Genomic DNA, 21,550 nt, shown 5'->3' on the forward strand with positions numbered 1-21,550 from the left:
CGGTGTTTTTTTCGTCTTGAAACGAATTTTATATAAAATTTTATATTGAAATTAGTTTCCGGTATACTTCGTAATTCACACGAATCATTTCGTATACCCTCGGCATAATCCCGAATGTTTTGAAAATCTTTTCAAATCACTACATTCCCAGTCTGGAACTCGTCGCGGTAAGACGTTTTTGTGCACACTGCACGTGCTTTCGCGGCTCGATTTGGGGATCCTTCACTTTTGTTGTTTTTGTCAACGAAGTGAAGTTTTCTACTTGGATGTATGCGGCCATTGGAACTGATTGAACGCTGGAATGCTTCTCGTTTCGATAGTTTGCACCACCAGGTTGGATTCTTTTTTAGCGAGATTCCTTTCCTCCACGTCATTTCTCCGTCTGACTATGTCGACATGTTTTTTTCGTGACTTGTATGACGGCCATTCTGCAGAACGCCACGGTTGTTCGCGTTTAGTCTCTACATGTCCGAGCCTGTCCTAGCAGCACTGGAAGATTGACCGCCCAACTCTAAGAAGAAATAGGAAGCGGGTCGGCCCCTACTACTCTTTTCTAGACTTTACTTTGTTTTATTGTGATACCATCTCGTATCCTCCGGAGTCGGGCCCGTCCGCACCCCTATACCAACCAATGACGACTGGACTATACCCTAGTCTGATTCTCTCTCTCGTTCAGACGGATCCGGTTTCTCAAGATCTATATTTCAGCACAGCACTACACCTTCAACGTCTATTGACTGTCAGTCTAGGGGTTTTCTTGACGAGATGCAATCCATCTCGTCCCTACAAGCTGTGCACCCTAACGGCCTTAACGAGGACACTCACGTGGACATATAGATCGGACTTTAAAAACTTTTAGACCTTCGTTCAAAAGTTTATGTCGAAATTACTCTCTTATTTTAATATTATTAAATAGTCCGATCCTCTCTTCTTTCTCTTATTTATTTTTGGACTGTCCTTCTAAAATGATCCAAATTATATAAATATTCGACCGAGCAGTCAATTCTTTTTTGCCCATTTTCAACTCTACACCCACAATCCCCCCCCCCCCCCCCCCGCCTCCATCCCGAGTCAGGCCACCGACCTTATCTAATTTCTTTTTGACTACCTGATATAATCTAGCGACCAAATTTAATGAGTAGAATTTTCTTTATTAATTATATTAGAGATGCCCATCAAAATTTTAAAGGCCCACTATTTAATTTTTGGATGTAAATTTCAAAATTGTCAGCTTAATTTTTTTCTGTCCCGGGACAAGCCCGTGGCTATCCAGAGACAGGCCCCGGGACGGACATGCTCGAAACTCTAGTGGTATATGAGCATGTAAAAATTATTCGTACTCGCACTCAAATCACTAGCATGATTTTGCAAGTAAGGTTTTGATTGGTCGAATGAAAGGTCAACTGGACATGAGCTCCAACGGGCTGCTGTTAGATCCACATGTAATAGCGGAGCTGATTTTAATTAGATTGACATTTGACATTGAAGACTTGTTTGTGGTAATCCCATAAAAAAGTAGTGGTTTTTTTTTAATGTAAAATGGGTGTACTCCGGCCAGGTTTAGAGGGTGTGTTTGTTTAAAGTTACATTCTCTGGTTACCATATTATAACATCATGTACAAATATAAAACACAAGCTCAAATGCACTTTTAAAAAACTCGTGTGTGTTCACTATGAACGGAGATCGTCAAAAGTATACGCTCGATTCGTCGCCTGTACCGCCATTGCTCGGCAAAGCACAAACGACAGCCTGTTGTCAGTTTCAGTTAACTCGTGCGCTTGTGGATTTGAAATTGTAGGGTTCGTCTCAAAAAATGAAATGAGAAATCTTGTGCTGTACGAAGAACGTTCGGTTAAGGGGATACGGTACTAGTCTTTCGTTAAAACCGGTTTTTATCTTGACAACGTATTATCGACAATCGTACCTTCCTATTTCAGAATTAATATTTTATAAAGTGTTAGTAGAACTTTCAAAGTTTAGTTTATATACTAGTAACACATTGATCATGTTTATATTTTTAAAATAAAATATACTAACGTAGACAATGAACGTTTTCATTTCTTAATTTTACGTGTGTTAAAATCTACAAATTCAAATAAATATTATTTCGTTTGGAAAGGGTAAAGTAAAACGACATCAGTGTTAAAGCATATTGATTTAAGAGGAAACGGGTGCATATGCAGGGGGCGGGTATTGGGCGTTGAAACCCTTACCTGCCCAAGCTAAAAAAATAAATAAATTGAAATATATTTTCTGGGGGAGCATCGCCCCATATATAAACTTCGCTCAGCACAGTCTATAACCCCAATCCCGCTGAAATCCCTGCACATGCGCCTTTTGATTATTTTTCATTTATTAGCAAGGGATCGTTTATATGTACCATCCCACAGACAGGATATCACATACCACGGGCTTTTATATACCAGTCATGGCGCACTGGCTGGAACGAGCCCACCGGTTGGGATTTATTCTAGACCGACCGCGCATTTAAAAACCCCCCACCTTTTTAGGTCTAAGTAATGAATAGAAATAACATATAGTCTTGATAAATGTTACGTAGATCGAACACAACACCCTCTTCCTCTACCCCTAGAGCGTTACGTAATTATTAACACCCCCTTACGTGTAACGCGTATGCCAACCGCTGGCCACTGTCAACATTTCAAGGCAAATCCCCAACCGACCCCTGGAAAGGTGTTGTACCATACGTCTATGGATATAAATATATTTTGGAGATATGAGACGACCCCTTAATCAAGACAGTTAAATTTGTTCAAAATCACGTGAGAAGCTCCGGGCCTGTCAAATCAAGTAAAGTCCCAGTTCTACTGGCGTCCCGCTAAATGAAGAAAAACAAAGCTGGCCATTGGGTTTGTAGTTGACCTAGATAATGTAGATAAGCAAGCATTGCGAAACTATAGCGATGTGGTGGACCTTTCATGTACCAAACAGAACTGGATCATCTATTCTAAATGCTTAAATAATAAAAATATTCCAGGGACTGTAGTTTTAAACCAATATCCTGGGAGAAAGAGCTGGACAACAGGGGTTGTCCTTTTCAGGGTATGTGTCCCCCAGGCAGGCAAAGATACATGCGAAAATCCACGGGCCAGCTGATATTAATAAAAATGTTATAGCCACTAAGGCTATATAGAAACATAGCGAAATTAATTGTGGTCTGTGGCCATTTTGAGCAGAGCACCGCAGTCATAGAAATAGCACCCGTCACTGACAATTCCTCGGCAGTACATGTCAGGTAAATCTGTAAATAGCAGTACCTTCACGATACACACTAAGCACACCTGTGAGCGGAAGTACCTTAATAGTAGTTATTATAACTGAAAGTATCTTAGCAGTACACATTGGTTTCCCCCGTAAATGGCAGTGCACATTGTTCAGCCTGTAAATCACAGTACGTTAGCAGTACAAGTTACGTTTTAACTGACAGCATCTTAGCAGTACACGTTACTTTTTAACCGACAGCATCTTAGCAGTACATGTTACGTTTTAACTGACAGCATCTTGGCAGTACACTGATTGTAATGATATCATCTTAGCCGTACACGTTACTATTGTAAATGGCAGTAGTTTATAATTAGCTGTACCTTTGTTTTCCTCTTAAATGACGGCGCACATTGTTTAATATATACATGACAGTACGTTAGCAGTACACATGGGTGATACTGTTAATATAGTACCATGTCTTCATTGTAAATGCATGGTGGTATATATAATGGTGAACTTTTAAATCACAATACTTTAGCAGCACGTTTTGGTCTGCATGTAAAAGGAAGAACCGCAGCAATACACATTGTTGAGTCGGTAAATGATTGGTACCTTCAAAACACTCCGCTGAGCTTCGAAATAATATACTCATTACACAACACACTGGCAGTGATGTAAATAATATACTCATTACACAACACACTGGCAGTGATGTAAATAATATACTCATTACACAACACACTGGCAGTGATGTAAAAGACAGTACTTTGGCAGTACACAATGGCCTTGTAAATGGCAGTACCTTAGCAGTACACATTTGTGAATTTCTGACTGATAGTACACATTGGTAACTTTTATTTGCAGGATATTTGTAACACGAAATGTATTCTTTAAGATGATTCAAATGTGTTTCATATATTATTTGAGTAATCTTATTCAAGTTGAGGGTTTTATATGCCATTTTGGTTTGGTCAATAACAGGTATATCAAAGTGGTTAACACACAAAATCATGTTTTTCATATCTGTTACACAAAAGTGTCGCGTGTTTTTGTTCCACACTTGATAAGCGAGGTTGTTGACTGGGGTCCAGACTGAATCGTGGATCTACTCGAGATGACGTCATCCATCTTCATCACTTCCATCTCTAATCCCTTCATGCTGCTCGTGCTGCACGATGGGGATACATCCGGTGTGACGGGAAGTGACGCAACTATCGTCTGAAAAACCGGCGCAGATGAGATTCCGCCATGTCCATTCTGATAGAGACTGACTGCACGTTTCTCACAACACTTGTTAGTGTGAACAACAGCTCTTTTCATCGTCGATGGAGACGAACAGTAGTTGAGCGTGTTTCCGGAGCGAGTCTTTCTGAGGGAGTAGTTTTCTATTTTCCTGAGCGAGGCCGGTGACGGATCTTTCCGTACGTTGAACGTCCCGTTGCCGTGCAGCGAGCGCTCTGAATAGAGCACTGACCTGGAAGTGCCTCGCAGCTCCGCCAGTTCCTCCTTGGAAAAGAAACATCTGCACAGCGTCCTCTTGAAGGCTCTCCGGAACTTCCGTGACATTAGGTTGTATAGGATTGGGTTCACAGTCGAGTTGAAGAAGTAGAGAACTCCTGAAATGTGGCAAAAAAATATATAGTAAAGAACATTGTCACGGGGATTCTATAATTCCCGTAACTGAATAAAACACGATTATCAAAATATCTCTCCTAACTGTATATCTATTAGATCTCTCTGTAACAGGCGGTTAAACCCTAGTATGGCTCGTCTCTAGGTATGATCAGAGATACGATCTTATATAAAGTATATATTATTATAGCACATTTAGCTCACTAGAAACACAACAAAACACAATACACTTTGGAATCTGTATTAACCTACGCTGACAAATGTACAGCCGTAGTAGTTAATTAATAACAACAATAATAACAACCCAGAACTGATCACTTAATTAGTTAATCTCTAGGTGTCTAGTTACACAATATGCGAACCACTTCACCGTTACACCACACCCTCACGTGTGATAATTGAGAAACGCTTCTAGGAGAAGTTAATTAATAAAGGAATTACAACACCATTCCTAACTGGTTAATTTTTAATTAACCCTTACTACTCGTTCAGTAACGTGTGATAATTTAGGAACGCTTCCAGGGGAACTTAATTAATAAAGGAATTACAGCTCTATTCCTAACGGGTTAAGTTTTTATTAACCCTAACTACTCATTCAGTAACCTTGTAACACAGAATTAATACTGGTACCTATCACAATAAAGACAATAACCTACAGTTTACCTAGGTCGTCTAGGATGACTGGCTAAGCTTTATATTACCAAATACTCGTATAATGTTAGAACAAAAAGTCTACGATTTACTTCGTCAGATGACCGAAGACACTGTCTAAAGAATATTGGTATAATACAGTATTAAAATATTTAAAGTCACATCAATCACATCAAGGTTATACACAGAGCAGAAATGATATTTACCAAAGTCCAAACGGACTAACGTTCACGGGAAGCTTCCTTTTCGTTCTCCTCGATATCTCTAAAAACTAGCTATTTATTATAAAATCAGAATTCGCCTGGGGGTACAAGGCGGTACCTCCCCCTATCATCTGATATTTCACCTCTACTAGAGTCGGTATATTTCTCTCTGATCGTCAGACTTACTGACGGCTTGGTCGCCAAAATCACGGTCATCGAAACCGCACTCGCAGAGGTATTACGTAATTACTCGCCACATGGCTCCGCACCTGGGCTAAGAGTGTACGGTCGCGCGGAGGTATTACGTAACAATCGCCCATCTGGGCTAAGTGCAATTAGAACTGCACACGGCCTTCTAACACAATTAATATCGCCACAGGCGAAAACAAAAATTAAGAGCATGTACCGTCACACACCCCCACCTCAAAAAGGATATTTCCTCTACTCTAGGAATAGGGAAATATACTACATTAAAACAAAAAGGTGCGTTAACCGACGCATACGGGCATTTATAACACATGTAATAATAAGGTGACTACCAGTAATCACACTGAGTCTCTGAGTCCCTGGTATACAAATAAAATATATATAAACAAAACAGAAATAAAGAATGTCAACACATTATCATAACGTTCAACTTCGGGACAGGGCATCAGCGATTACATTGGATGTGCCCTTGATATGTTCAATGGTAATTGGGTATTCTTGCAGAAGAAGACTCCATCTCAAACTCTCTGGTTGGAGGCTTTCATTAGGATGGTTCAGTCCGTCTTCGTCTTCTTGGAACAGCACAGCTCCAGCACCCACGTCACTGGCACCCACAGCTAGCTTGAACGGCATTCGGTAGTCTGGTGCTGCCATCACGGGAGACGAGTAGCGCCTCTGCTTGAGACGGTTGAATGACTTCTCGCATTCACCTGACCAATGGAACTTCGTTTCCCTCTTTTTCAGCGTCGCATGTTTTCCAGGTCTTCTCCGACAGGCACGCTGCCGAATCGGTGTAGCGTTAGGTTCCAAGCGCACATCCTGGCTTAAGGTGTTGGTAACCGTTGGAAGGTTCTGACAAATGGAAACATTGTCTTGTTTCAACGTAGTCAGCTTTGCTCGCTGGGGGCTCAAGTCTGCTAGAATCTGGCCGTTGGCCAACTTGACCTCTACAGTCTTGACGTCATCACAGGAAATTGAGTGTCTCTCAATTTGGACCGGTCTCTCTGGAACTATCGGCAGTCTGTCAAAATAACCTTTTAGCAAATTGATGTGACAATACCTACTTTTCCTAACCCTATCAGGAGTGTTTATCACATACCCTGTCTCATTAACCCGTTTGTGCACAACATAGGGCCCGAAATACCTGTTCTGTAATGAACCCCGTTTAATGGAAAGGTACAGCAGCACCTTATCCCCTGGTTTAAATTCCCGACTCTTAGCCTTCCTATCAAACACTGATTTTATTTTGCTCTGAGCATGGCTCAGTTGCTTCCTAGCCTTCCTATCCATAACTCTCTTATTCATTAATACTCCCTTGTCCACAGTTAACAAGGTAGTGCGAGCTGCCAACAAATTTGGATCAGCCCCCTGCTTTAGTACTAACTCTAGTCTATTACAAGGTAAATCCCCTCTATCAAACACAACTGGTTCAATTCCCCTCTGCGGGAGATCAACAGGTTCCACCACATTTAATTCCTCAGTTGACTTATCTACCATTTTACTGATAACCTCATCCACTCCAATTTCATGGCTCACACACGTATCAGACAAATCACAAATATCCTCTGCGTCTTGTGCTAACCTACTGGCCATAGCCCTAGTCTTTACACACGCAGGATAACTAACCTCATCAACCTCACACTCTTTTATGGGTAAAGGGCTGTCTTTCATTAACAATTGGTCACATTTCGGCTGACAACACTGACTAGTCAAATCATTACCCAACAAAACTCCTATGTTTTCAACAGGCAAGTCCTTCACAACACCCATAACGACTGGTCCCGTCACAAACTTCGAACACAAGAAAACCTTATGTAACCGGACAACCATTTTTTCTCCAGTAACCGAGCTTAAAGCCAAACTATGCCCTGTATCTGAATTTTCAATACCAGCTAAACACTTTTGCGTTATCAGACTCTGACTACACCCGGTATCTCTATAGATTGATATTGCCTTAGAACACAACTCTTGTTTCACATCACAAACCATACCAGTGGACACATACGGGTTTACTTTTTCTGCCATGGGACTAACCATTAATTCACTCGCTAACGGAGCTGACCTCACTAAACCGACCACTTGCGCATTATCGCGTTTCCTTTTAAAACAGTCCCCGATAAGATGGTTATCCTTTTTACAGTAACTGCAATGTGGACGAAAAGTTCGTGCATTGGCTGATAATGCAGGCCTATCCTTACTTTGCCCACCAGGTGCATTCCTTGCCTGACTAGCTGACCAACTAGATGACTCTCCCCGATAGTTACTTTCCCGGGAAAAACCTGGCTGAAATTTCTTCTTATCACCCTGTTGTAAAGAGGTCCCCGGTACTGCCTGAGCTTTGTGTATTAACACGTAATCATCTGCCACTATGCCTGCCTCCTCTATCTTTTTGACATCACGATCCTCTAAATGAATACGTAAGCTAACTGGTAATCCATTTTTAATGTCCTGTAAGATCAACAACTCCCGTAACTCGGTATATGACTCTACCTGATGAGAAATCACCCATTTATCAAACATCCCTGCCTTCTTAGCCACAAACTCACTATAAGACTGACCCTGCGTTTTTCTCAACTCGCTATACCGTAAACGATAATCCTCAGGACGTAATTCATACGCCCTCAACACTGCCGCCTTAACTAGGTCGTACTGACTTGCTCGCTCATCACTCATTGAATTATAAGCTACACTAGCCTTCCCCTTAAACTTAGACACGGCTAACAATGTCCACTTAGACTGCGGCCAATTTAGCTGCTTAGCGGCCCGTTCAAAAAGTTGGAAAAACATATCTACCTCCTGGTCATCAAATACAGGCACTGATCTATAAGCCTCCGACATGTTAAACCCATTTCCGGCTTCTCGTCTGACTTCTTCAGTATTCAACTTTAACTCATGTTCCACTTTTAATTTTTCTAACTGGAATTCTCTATCCCTATGTCTATCTTCTCTATCCCTCTCTTCTCTTTCTCTCTCTCTCTCTCTCTCTCTCTCTCTATCTTCTCTATCTAATGCACGTTCCTCTCTTTCTCTCTCTTTCTCTTCTCTATCTAATGCACGTTCTTCTCTTTCTCTCTCTTTCTCTTCTCTTTCGTACTCAAGCTTTTTAAAAGCTAATTGTTGTTCCACACTTAACTCATTTATCTCTATCTCTGGAACAATCTCACTGTCTTCCATAACAGGCCTATCACCAAAAACTTCCTGGATAATAATTGTTTTAGCTGATGTTAACTCAATTTCCCGCTCACTTGCGATTTCAACTAACTCGGCCTTACGTGCTTGCTTAATCTCCACTACACTGAGCGTAGGCCTATCCAGCAAATTCTTATCCATGTTTAGATATGACGCACTTATTATTAATTAATTTTCTAGTGAACAACGTGCTACTTCTGGTTAATTTGTAAAATTAATTTATAAAGCCCCCATTTACAAACAATACTTTTTCAAATATGCATGTCCCCTTTCAGATCCGGGACGAGCGCCCCAATTTTCTACTCCTGTCACGGGGATTCTATAATTCCCGTAACTGAATAAAACACGATTATCAAAATATCTCTCCTAACTGTATATCTATTAGATCTCTCTGTAACAGGCGGTTAAACCCTAGTATGGCTCGTCTCTAGGTATGATCAGAGATACGATCTTATATAAAGTATATATTATTATAGCACATTTAGCTCACTAGAAACACAACAAAACACAATACACTTTGGAATCTGTATTAACCTACGCTGACAAATGTACAGCCGTAGTAGTTAATTAATAACAACACTAATAACAACCCAGAACTGATCACTTAATTAGTTAATCTCTAGGTGTCTAGTTACACAATATGCGAACCACTTCACCGTTACACCACACCCACGCGTGTGATAATTGAGAAACGCTTCCAGGAGAAGTTAATTAATAAAGGAATTACAACACCATTCCTAATTGGTTAATTTTTAATTAACCCTTACTACTCGTTCAGTAACGTGTGATAATTTAGGAACGCTTCCAGGGGAACTTAATTAATAAAGGAATTACAGCTCTATTCCTAACGGGTTAATTTTTTATTAACCCTAACTACTCATTCAGTAACCTTGTAACACAGAATTAATACTGGTACCTATCACAATAAAGACAATAACCTACAGTTTACCTAGGTCGTCTAGGATGACTGGCTAAGCTTTATATTACCAAATACTCGTATAATGTTAGAACAAAAAGTCTACGATTTACTTCGTCAGATGACCGAAGACACTGTCTAAAGAATATTGGTATAATACAGTATTAAAATATTTAAAGTCACATCAATCACATCAAGGTTATACACAGAGCAGAAATGATATTTACCAAAGTCCAAACGGACTAACGTTCCCGGGAAGCTTCCTTTTCGTTCTCCTCGATATCTCTAAAAACTAGCTATTTATTATAAAATCAGAATTCGCCTGGGGGTACAAGGCGGTACCTCCCCCTATCATCTGATATTTCACCTCTACTAGAGTCGGTATATTTCTCTCTGATCGTCAGACTTACTGACGCCTTGGTCGCCAAAATCACGGTCGTCGAAACCGCACTCGCAGAGGTATTACGTAATTACTCGCCACATGGCTCCACACCTGGGCTAAGAGTGTACGGTCGCGTGGAGGTATTACGTAACAATCGCCCATCTGGGCTAAGTGCAATTAGAACTGCACACGGCCTTCTAACACAATTAATATCGCCACAGGCGAAAACAAAAATTAAGAGCATGTACCGTCACAAACATAAAGGAAAGGAATGGAATATTTGCTTAATGACATCTCAACACATTTTACGCCACGGCTGTTTTGGTGTCTAATATGGCTGTTTCGACACTTGGTCCAAAGTAAGATAGGATATTCGCTGCCAGCAGACACAAGTTACAAATTCGGAAGGTTTACGCTAATTTTAAGCTGGTAGCATTAACGAGTAAACTATGTTCTGCTATTACTGCCTTTGTAACCGCTAAATTACAGACTGCACCCCCCCCCCTCCCCCCGACTAAGGACTTCCATCATAAAAAAATGTAATAATTATAAAATTAATTAATGTTTTGATTTGTCATGCAATTTAATTTGAATGTTGAGAGGCCCCCGAACCTGAAGTGCCCCCCCCCCCTCCCCCAAGGTCTAAATCCGGCCCTGGCTACATCTGTAATAAGTCTGTGTGTTGTCATCAGCGGATCTGCTAAACTGACTTGACGCCATTTATAGAACGCTTTGTCCAATTAACTGGATGACGCGCACCACTCTCATACCATCCATATGGCGAACACACCATTTACACGCAGCTGAGGCTACGGTAATCGAATAACGGCGTGACACTGGAAGCAAACAATTAAATTAATTCGACACCGGTGCTGTACTCATTGTCTACATTTACGGAAAGAAGGTGGTTTGATAATTTATAACTGATTTCAAACTAAATGCATTAGAGCTAAATGAGATGGCTGATTCAGAAATTCATTTAACTTATATTCATTACCGACACCCGTCTCTGTGACAACTAATTTATTACACCTGCACACTTTTTCTGGCATCAACCTGACCATATTTAATTTTATATGTGGTTTGTATACACCTGATATCACCATTGCTTTGACAGTGATTCATAAGTGTATGTCATCACAGCTGTATTTCATTCCAATAAGCTCTGTCCTGTGCTAGGGTTTAATTTAGTAAACTAGTCTAGGACTGGCAATCTGCTTTGTGGCAGTGCAAGAAGGATGAAATCTCCAGTTAAGGATCTCCTCGGGAGTGTCTGTCCTGTAGACGAGGCACTAGACGGACATTCACTATTATGTCAAATGCCTATTCGACTTTGTGTTGTGTAGTGATACGTACTTTATCGAGTATTACGGTTTTATCGTTCAGATTTATATACGTAATATTAAAATTAGGCTGGGCTACAACGAATGAATGAATGTTTAACGATACCCCAGCACGAAAAATACATCGGCTATTGGGTATCAAACAATAGTAAATGCAACAAGAATGTGATGACCAACACCAATTATGAAAATTTAGAGTAAAAGTCAGTATGGGCTACAACGAGGTTGAGGTGTTATAAACTAATTGATTTTTGGCCCTGTGATTACTGTCCCATACCGACAAAAATATATAGGCTGGTCTGGAAGTTGTTGTATAATACAATCTGTCCATCTCACCTGATATATAAAAGAGATAATTCTGCAACTCGATAAGGAACGGTGTTGTGATATAATCCTCCTGGGTTAAATATGACGTCATCAGTCGCTGCGCGTGGAACGGCGCCCAGCAGACGAAGAATGCGACAACGACGGCAACTGAAAACAAACAAAAATGTCTGGAGTTTTATACTTGAAACTTACAACAAACACTGGTGAAAGTTTACAATCAGATAATCAATCTGATTCAAATCATCTCCACTGGTTAATAACTACTGGTAGACCAGTAGAGCTGATTTCAACCAGATTGTCAGATAATTAGATTAAGAATGTCTGGTGCTACCTGCTGTTAGCATGTTTTGCAAATATATGTGTAGCAAAGTAATGTCTTCTACAATAAATTCATTCTATCCAGTGAATGTTTAAGCACGTCATTTCTGGGTATGCTACCCAGGTGCTCTTCGTCTAGAAACTATTCATAACATAAATTTAAAAGTTAAAGTCACTACTTAAAGGACTGGGGTTAGGAATTATATTTATACGTAACACGTAGGCCTAATATTATTTGCTTGGTGTAAAATTAAGACAGGCTTCTGGCTTTGCGTTTTGTTGTTATATTTTGCTTGGTGTAAAATTAAGACAGTCTTCTGGCTTTGCGTTTTGTTGTTATATTCTGCGGATTGTATCGTATAATCGTATTGACTGTTTTCTCCATAGCGGTTTCATGAGCTTTGTATGGATCGAGAAGAGATTTGGAAAGATTTTCGAATTTAATTGGTATTTAAGGTTTGCAAGGATTATATGAATATGGAAGGATCCTGTCCTGGTTATAGATTATAGCCGCCGAAAGCTGGGAGGTGTGTGTGTGTGTTGGGGGGGGGGGGGGGGCATAAGCGTAGGAGACAGACTGCCCTAGTGCTGGAGCAAAACTTCATATTCGGGCAAAAATTACACAGATATTCAATCTGATTAAAATTAGCTCTACTGGTCTACCAGTAGATCTAACAGGATTGCATGGACTCCCATGTCCAGGTGACATTTCATCTATAAATAACAATTTAAATATCGACCAATTACACTTCGCCTTTTATAGCATTATTTGGGAGCATATAAATTCTAAAAACATCGGGCGAGACTATTTATGCAATAGGCGAACTTGTTGGTCTATTTCAACATTAAAAACCCCGGGAAAAGTGCAGTAATAAACTCTGGATTGTATACTGGTATAAACAAATTTTATCTTCGTAATTCACCCGAATCATTTCGTATACCCTCGGCATAATCACGAATGTTTTCAAATTCTTTTCAAATCACTGGCATGATTTTGCAAGTAAGGTTTTGATTGGTCGAATGAAAAGTCAACTGGGCATGAGCTCCAACGGGGTGCTGTTGGATCCACAGGTAATAGTAATTAACCAGTGGAGCTAATTTTAATTAGATTGTCAGATATTCGGACAAAATGTGCTAACCTGATACCTTTTTATCATGTATTTCCATCATTCTACCAATCAAATTAGTTGTAATCCATTTAAACATACGTAGTGATTCGTTTGCAACCCTATATGCTATTTGGTAGTAATGCTAGATTTTTTATACGGTTATATTAATGCTAATATGAATAAATGTTGTTATCCAGATTCGGGCATTTTCGTTTAATTCCGGTAAAAGCTAGCCTGACCCCCTACAAAAATGGGATCCCGTACGCCTGGGGGGGGGGGGGGGGGAGACGACGACAGGGAGCACTGACTGAAGATATAGCATTGCCCTTCAATTGAAAACCCCCCCCGCGAACACGGAAACCTCAATTCACAGGCTGTTAAAAACGCCCATCTTCATTCTGGTTTGGATAATGACGTACGTGCAGTTTATTTATTAATTTCAGTTTCATTTCAGTCTGTATTTGTACTCGTGTACAGCTGCAGTTCAAACACTCCTTGGTTCATACCTCAGCCATCTGAACTATTTGTCCAGACCAGGAGCTAGAGGTTAGTTATTAACGTGAATGAAGTCTGTATCTATTATTGGCCTTGCACCTGACCAAGGAGTCACGAACTCGCTGTGGGTTGGTGGCACCGTTATTGAGAATTGATATCAATGATTACGACTGGTGTGCGGTCTCCCACCGGACGTGTGCGTTGCGGCCAATGCCATTAGAGCGGCACGCAAGCTGCAGACCGGTGCCGGGTGAAACATCATTTCTATGCAAAATGCAGTGAGTTAATTGTCAGTTTGTAACGCAGCCTGCGATCACAACAAGCTCTAATGTCACACGTTGAGACGTGTGTATCCGGTATTGGATCCCAGATGACTCGGGACATGCTAAATATTAACTCGAGACGCCGGAAGCAGAAACCGCCGGTCACTAGCCAAGTAAGAATTACTTTTGTGAAATATTTACAGCTGGCCTGGGTGATGTCGGTGTTAAGCATCAAGTCTTAAGAGTGGCAGATGCTGGGCTCGCATCCCAACACAGGCTCCGGCCCAAACATTTACCTGACCTGAGTGGTGTAGTGATTACACCATCTGCCTTAAATGTGCTATATCATAGTTACAGTTGCTGTATTTCATACTATATTTATGTGTTAAAATTAATTATATATTAAACAAACCCAAACATATAATCTTGGCATAAATATCCCGGGAATATCACAATTATAATATAATACGCGCCGTGTACACACAGAACTGTGCGTTTAGAACGACTAGATTTGCGTCTTATTACGTCGTAATAAGTTTTATAAGACTGAAGAATCTACAAATTCTGCCAAGTTAACTGCTGACTACTAGTTAGGACCGTCAGAAACAGATATGTTTCACTGCGGATTGTTCACCTCAGTTGAATGCGCCTGATTCCGCCGTTTGTCCACTAAAGATTCATCCAATATTTTTTTCTACTAGTTAATTCAATTATTTGATTGTAATATTTACAGGAATATTATTGAGGGGTTAATGTTTACATTTGAAAGGATATTTTGGCAGGAAGAGCCATTACGTAACTTTGATAGCGTCTTTCAAACTGCTAGGTACTATGTTGAAATCTCAGTACAGACTCCTTTCCCAATCTGCAGCTCGCCGCGGTAAGACGCGTTTGTTTCGCCTGTGCACACTGCACGTGCTTTCGTGTGCTCGACTTGGGAATCCTGCATTTTATTTTGTTTTTAACAACGCAATGGACTTTTCTACCGGGATGTATGCGGCCATCGGGGATGATTGAACACTGGGACGCTCTTGTTTCGACCGGTCTCGTTGGCGTCGTGACAGGCCATCGGTCTACAGGCTGGTAGATACTGGGTTCGGATCCCAGTCGAGGCATGGGATTTTTAATCCAGATACCGACACCAAACCCTGAGTGAGTGCTCCGCAAGGCTCAATGGGTAGGTGTAAACCACTTGCATCGACCAGTGATCCATAACTGGTTCAACAAAGGCCATGGTTTGTGCTATCCTGCCTGCGGGAAACGCAAATAAAAGATCCCTTGCTGCTAATCGGAAGAGTAGCCCATGTAGTGGCGACAGCGGGTTTCCTCTCAAAATCTGTGTGGTCCTTAACCATATGTCTGACGCCATATAACCGTAAATAAAATGTGTTGAGTGCGTCGTTAAATAAAACACTTCTTTCTTTCTCTTGTTTCGACAGCCTGCACCACTAGGTTGGATTCTTTTTCAGCCAGATTCCTTGCCTCCACGTCATTTTTCCGGCTGACTTTTGTCGACATTTTCCCGTGACTCGTATGACGGCCATTCTACAGAATGCCATGGTTGTTCGCGGTTAGTCTCTACATGCACTGGAAGATTAACCACCCCAATCTAAGATCTCACTACACAGTTGACTTCCTAATGAGAGTTGATTGATGACGGTCCACTATAGTTCCTAATTGTGACACGTTATGGTTCACATATTCACTTTCAGGAAATGGAGAAGAATTAAAACAATATGTATATTTAATGGTAAGTCTTCTGGCTGTATTTTGCCCATGTTAATTTGTAATATTGTGCATTGACCTTTTGGGACATGGGTGTATAGTGCAAGCGACAGCTGGAATGAATCGGTTAATGAACCACCTGTTCGGACCGGCCAGATGCTGTCATATAGCAAAAAACTGAGACGAAAATGTTCTCAATCTTGCCAACGAGAACCCGTTCTATTGGCAATCTTCATTTGAAGTTGCGGAATTTAACATGGGTTTCAATGGCAGATGACATCTGTGTAGTGGGACCTAAGAAGAAACAGGGAACGGGGTCGGCCCCTACTACTCTTTTCTGGACTTTACTTTGTTATACTGATACCATCTCGTATCCTCCGGAGTCGGGTCCGTCCGCACCACTAGCTATACCAACTCATGACCACTGGACTGCACCGTAGTCTGATACTCTCTCGTTCAGACGGATCTGGCTTCTCAAGATCTGTATTTCAGCACAGCACTACACTTTCCACGTCTAATGACTGTCACACTAGAGGCTTCTTGACGGGATGCAGCCCATCTCGTCCCTACAAGCTGTGCACCTTAAAGGAACATTCCTGAGTTTGCTGCAATTTTTAAGATGTTATCGACTAACAGAGACTTTTTAACGATTGTAATTACATATCAAATATATTTTTCTGCATAAAATATTAGTGGATGTGTATTAAACGTGTTTCTGATCGTTCTAATATGTGTACTAGGTTACATTTAATTTTATTTCCTAAAATATTGTTTTTTCGTACGTACGAAATTATTTGAAGACAAAATCCAGTTTGGGCTTCTTATAAAAATTAAGACGACCACAAACACACTGAATATACAGACACTGATATTCTAAAGAAGAAAATATATTTAATATGCAAGTTTAATCGTAGAAATATTTTATTAGTCGGAAACATCTTACAATGCCGCAAACTCGGGAATGTCCCTTTAACGGCCTTAACGAGGCCACACACGTGGAGTTTAAACTTTGAGACCTTCGTTCAAATTTAATGTCGAAATTACTTTCTTTTTTAATATTATTAAATAGTCCGATGCTCTCTTCGTTTTCTTATATATTTTTGGACTGTTCTTCTAAAATGCTCCAAATTATATAAATTATCGGCCGAGCAGTCAATTCTTTTATTTTTGGCTTGTTGACTTTTTATTTTATTTTTTAAATTCTGTTAACTTTGTCACGAATTGCTATGTTAAAAATTCTGCCCATTTTCAACTCTAAACCCAGCCATCCCTTCTGTCCCGGACCCAGTCACTGGCGAAGTCAGAGACTGTTCCCGGGATAGACGAGCTTGAAACTTAATTGGATATCGGCACGTTAATATGTTATCCAATCCAATCCAGTACAGACTCCTACCCAGTGTTAAAAAGGTAAGGTTTGTTTGTTTAAAAACACCGCTAGAGCACATTGATTTATTAATCATCGGCTATTGAATGTGAAACAATTGGTAATTTTGACATATAATCTTAGAGAGGAAACTCGCTACATTTTTCCATTAGTAGCAAGGGATCTTTTATATGCACCATCCCTCAGACATGATAGCACATACCACGGCCTTTGATATACCAGTCGTGGTGCACTGACTGATACGAAAAACAGCCCAATGGGCCCATCGACGGGGATCGATCCCAGACCGACCGCGAACTGGGCGATTACCATTGGGCTACGTCCCATCCGTACTTGGAGTTTAAAAGGTTTGATTGGTGGTGGGTGATATGGAGGCAGGGCCGGATTTAGACATTGGGGGGGGGGGGGGTCCTTCAAAATCGGGGGGCCTTCAACATAGAAATAAAATTACATGACAAAAAAAGGGGGGCCTCTGGCAGGGGGACCCGAGGCAATTAAATCCGGCACTGCATGGAGGTGTAAGGTTACTACACCGGCTTCTCTCGAATTAGTTCGTAAAACTATTATTTACACAAAAATGTCCATACGCCTATTTTTAATGTTGTCACCAGAAAGAGGAAGTCAAAAGAGCAAATCAATCGGAATTTCTCTGCATTTGCAGTAATTGCTTTCGGTTGAATCTTCGTGAATTTTCGAATTTAGAGTAAATCTTTAAAATGTCTGCCAGTGATGTATCGAATTAGCCTTTAGATGATTACAAAAGCGCTAGCCCCGGGATGCGCGGGTTTAGCGAGAGTAAGTCGTGAAGAGGAAATATCGATAATATACGGCACTCGGCGGCAGTAATTTACTGAGGTGTTCTTCGCAACGCCATCGATCAAGATGCCGCGCAGACAACCTGGCCCAAGTTCAACGTCCACGACATTCATTTCACAATGTCCTCTAAAACAATTCTTCTTTTCTTTTTTTCTTTGGACTTGATTTACGTGCTTATATCAACAAAAGGTTCAAGCGTGTTGCTCTGGTTTTTCTAGAAAAGGGGTTAATGGTTAGTGAGAAGAGAAGTATCATGCTAGGCTCAGACTACCAACAACCAGCACAGAGTTGACCAACTTTCTGCTCTCACGACATGCGTCGTAAACCAGGAATTGGGAAAATTACAACGCAACCGTCGAGTTGGCCAACTTCGTCTGACAGTTGATAGTCTTAAACTAGCATTAGACTAAGAAATGCTTCTGTCTCAAAAGGAATTTTAATTTTCCTGAAAATTGACGATAATGTGTTTTAATCTACTCACCTGTAATGCACCAAAACTAAATAAAATGTTAGTGTATAATATAAACCGTTACATGCATTACGAATTTGCCATTAGCATATTTTAGCGTATCTCTGCATAACACTGGAAGGAAGTAAATGTTTTATTTAACGACGCACTCAACACAATCTAATTAAAATTAGCTCCACTATTACATGTGGATCTAAAGACAGCCAGTTGGAGCTCATGTCCACCAATCAAAACCTTACTTGCAGAATCCTGCCAGTGATTTAAAAATAATTTGAAAACATTCCGAATTATCCTGAGGGTATACGACATGTTTCGTGTGAATTACGAATGCCTTAAAACATGTTTTATTTTATAAAATAAATAATTTGTAATGTAAAACTGAAGACTGATTTAGTTGGGTTTTTTTTTATATAAATAAATAAATAATTTTTAATGTAAAATTGAAGACTGATAACCCACCCCGTACGTATTGGTATGGTTCGCTGTACTGCGGCCACTAAAATAGACTCGCCCGATATTTTTAGAATTTGTATGCTCCCAAATAACGTTATAAAAGGCGAAGTGTGATTGGTCAATATTTAAATTATTATTTACAGACGAACTGTTACCTGGATATTGGGGACTACACAGTGTTGTTAGTTTTAAATCACTGGCAGGATTCTGCAAGTAAGGTTTTGATGGTGGACATGAACTCCAACTGGCTGTCTTTAGATCCACATGTAATAGTGGAGCTAATTTTAATTAGACTGCACTCAACACATTTTATTTACAGTTACATGGCGTCAGACATATGGTTAAGGACCACACAGATATATAGAGATGAAACCCGTTATCGCCACTTTATGTTTATGGGCTATGGGCTTCTCTTTTCGATTAGCAGCAAGGGACCTTTTATGTGCACCATCCCACAGGCAGGATAACACATACCACGGCCTTTGATGTACCAGTCGTGGTGCACTGGCTGTAGCGAGGAATAGCCATATGGGCCCACCGACGGGGATCGATCCCAAACCGATCGTGCATCAAGCGAATGCTTTACCACTGGGCTAATGAAGAAGTTCTGATGAAGATGTGAAGATATGTAGCATTGACTCACTGTCATGTTTATAGCGGAGACCACAATACATTGATTCAACTCTAAAGCATAAGACTGATGCCAACAGAAGTTCTGATGAAGATGTGAAGATATGTAGCATTGACTCACTGTCATGTTTATAGCGGAGACCACAATACACTGATTCAACTCTAAAGCATAAGACTGATGCCAACAGAAGTTTTGATGAAGATGTGAAGATATGTAGCATTGACTCACTGTCATGTTTATAGCGGAGACCACAATACACTGATTCAACTCTAAAGCATAAGACTGATGCCAACAGAAGTTCTGATGAAGATGTGAAGATATATAGCATTGACTCACTGTCATGTTTATAGCGGAGACCACAATACACTGATTCAACTCTAAAGCACACGATTGCATGTACTAAAACAGTTTTATATGAGCTTCTTTTAATAACAAAGGGACATCGTCTGAATGCACGCACGGATTCGTGTAGAGTAATATTTCAAGCAAGGAATCCTAAGGTTTTTTTATTATCTATTTTTTTATTTACAGAAATATTGTTTAAATTATCTGTACACAGTTGTCTTACACCTTCCCATAGTCAGGTTAGTATGCGCGTGCGCGAATAGGTGTGTGTACGCGTACACGTTTATGTATGTGTGTACGGGCGCGCACGCGTGGTGAAAGCCGAGTTCATAGTGGTGTGTTTATGTATGTTTATGTTTATATTTATGTGTGCGTCTCTCTCTCTCTCTCTCTCTCTCTCTCTCTCTCTCTCTCTCTCTCTCTCTCTCTCTCTCTCTCTCTCTCTCTCTCTGTGTGTGCGTGTGCTGGACATTTGAAAGCTTGTTCAATCCTATCCAGTGCCCCATGGCTGGTATCTCAAAGGCCGTGCCATGTGCTGTACTATCTGTGGGATGACGCATATAAAATACCCCTTGCTGCTGACGAAAATATGCAGCGTGTTCCTCGAAAATGTTTTGCCAAAAATTACCAAATGTTTGACCTCCAGTAGCCAATGATTAATAAATCGGTGTGTTCTAGTAGTGTCGTTAAACGAAAGTGACTTTCAACAGTTTTCTCATAGTCATGTATACAAAAAATCATATACATTGGAATATGTTCAAAATATTTTAAAACAATGTTTGACATCCAACACTCGATGATTACTAAATCAATATGTTCCAGTAATGTCGATAAACAAAACGAGCTTTTAAATTTTATTTTCGTAGTTATGTATAAAAGAATCATGTGCATTGGATTATGCTCAAAATAATTTTAAATGAAGCGACAGTATAACAAAAATATCTTCCAAACTGTGCTGCACAATGCGATGCCATGTCCGTGAAACGGTCAATATAAAACCCATCCTGCTGCTAACGGAAAATTGTCGAGGATTTAATGGTAGCAGACGCGTGTGTCTGGATGTCTAGAGACTAAGTTTACGATTATTATATTACAGGCGCGGTAGTCTTCGATTAACAAATTCGCTCAGGTGTCACAATCAAATTGAAGGAAATGAATTACTATAATATCTGCTGGTGGCATTTTTAAGAGAAAATATTTTTTGGTGTGTTTGGCTTGGTAATTGGAAAACAACAAAGACTATTTGAAATTACAGTCCATTATGTTCGAGGGGCGGGTGGTAGCTCGTGGTGGAACGCATGCTTGGGGTATGATCAATAGCAGTATCTCGTTCCAGCCAGTGCACCACACCGTGGTATGTGCTGTCCTGTCTGTGGGATGGTGTATATAAAATATCCCTTGCTACTAATGTAGCAGGTTTTTTCCTCTAAGACTAAACATTACCAAATATTTGACACCCAGTAGCG

General features: G+C 40.4%; 1 protein-coding gene across 1 annotated transcript in view; it reads right to left on the minus strand.

The window, feature by feature from the left end:
• Positions 1-4,122: 4,122 nt before the first annotated feature.
• LOC121372167 (pyrokinin-1 receptor-like) overlaps positions 4,123-21,550 on the minus strand; it is an 84,216-nt gene continuing 66,788 nt past the window's right edge. Inside the window, exons 3-4 of the mRNA XM_041498444.1 lie at positions 12,086-12,223; positions 4,123-4,842 (exon numbers count right to left, since the gene is read on the minus strand). Coding sequence (XP_041354378.1) covers positions 4,253-4,842; positions 12,086-12,223 — 728 coding nt within the window. The 3' untranslated portion in view covers positions 4,123-4,252. The remainder of the gene's footprint in view (positions 4,843-12,085; positions 12,224-21,550) is intronic.

This window comes from Gigantopelta aegis, chromosome 4 (genome assembly GCF_016097555.1).
Source record: "Gigantopelta aegis isolate Gae_Host chromosome 4, Gae_host_genome, whole genome shotgun sequence".
NCBI classification, from domain to species: domain Eukaryota; kingdom Metazoa; phylum Mollusca; class Gastropoda; order Neomphalida; family Peltospiridae; genus Gigantopelta; species Gigantopelta aegis.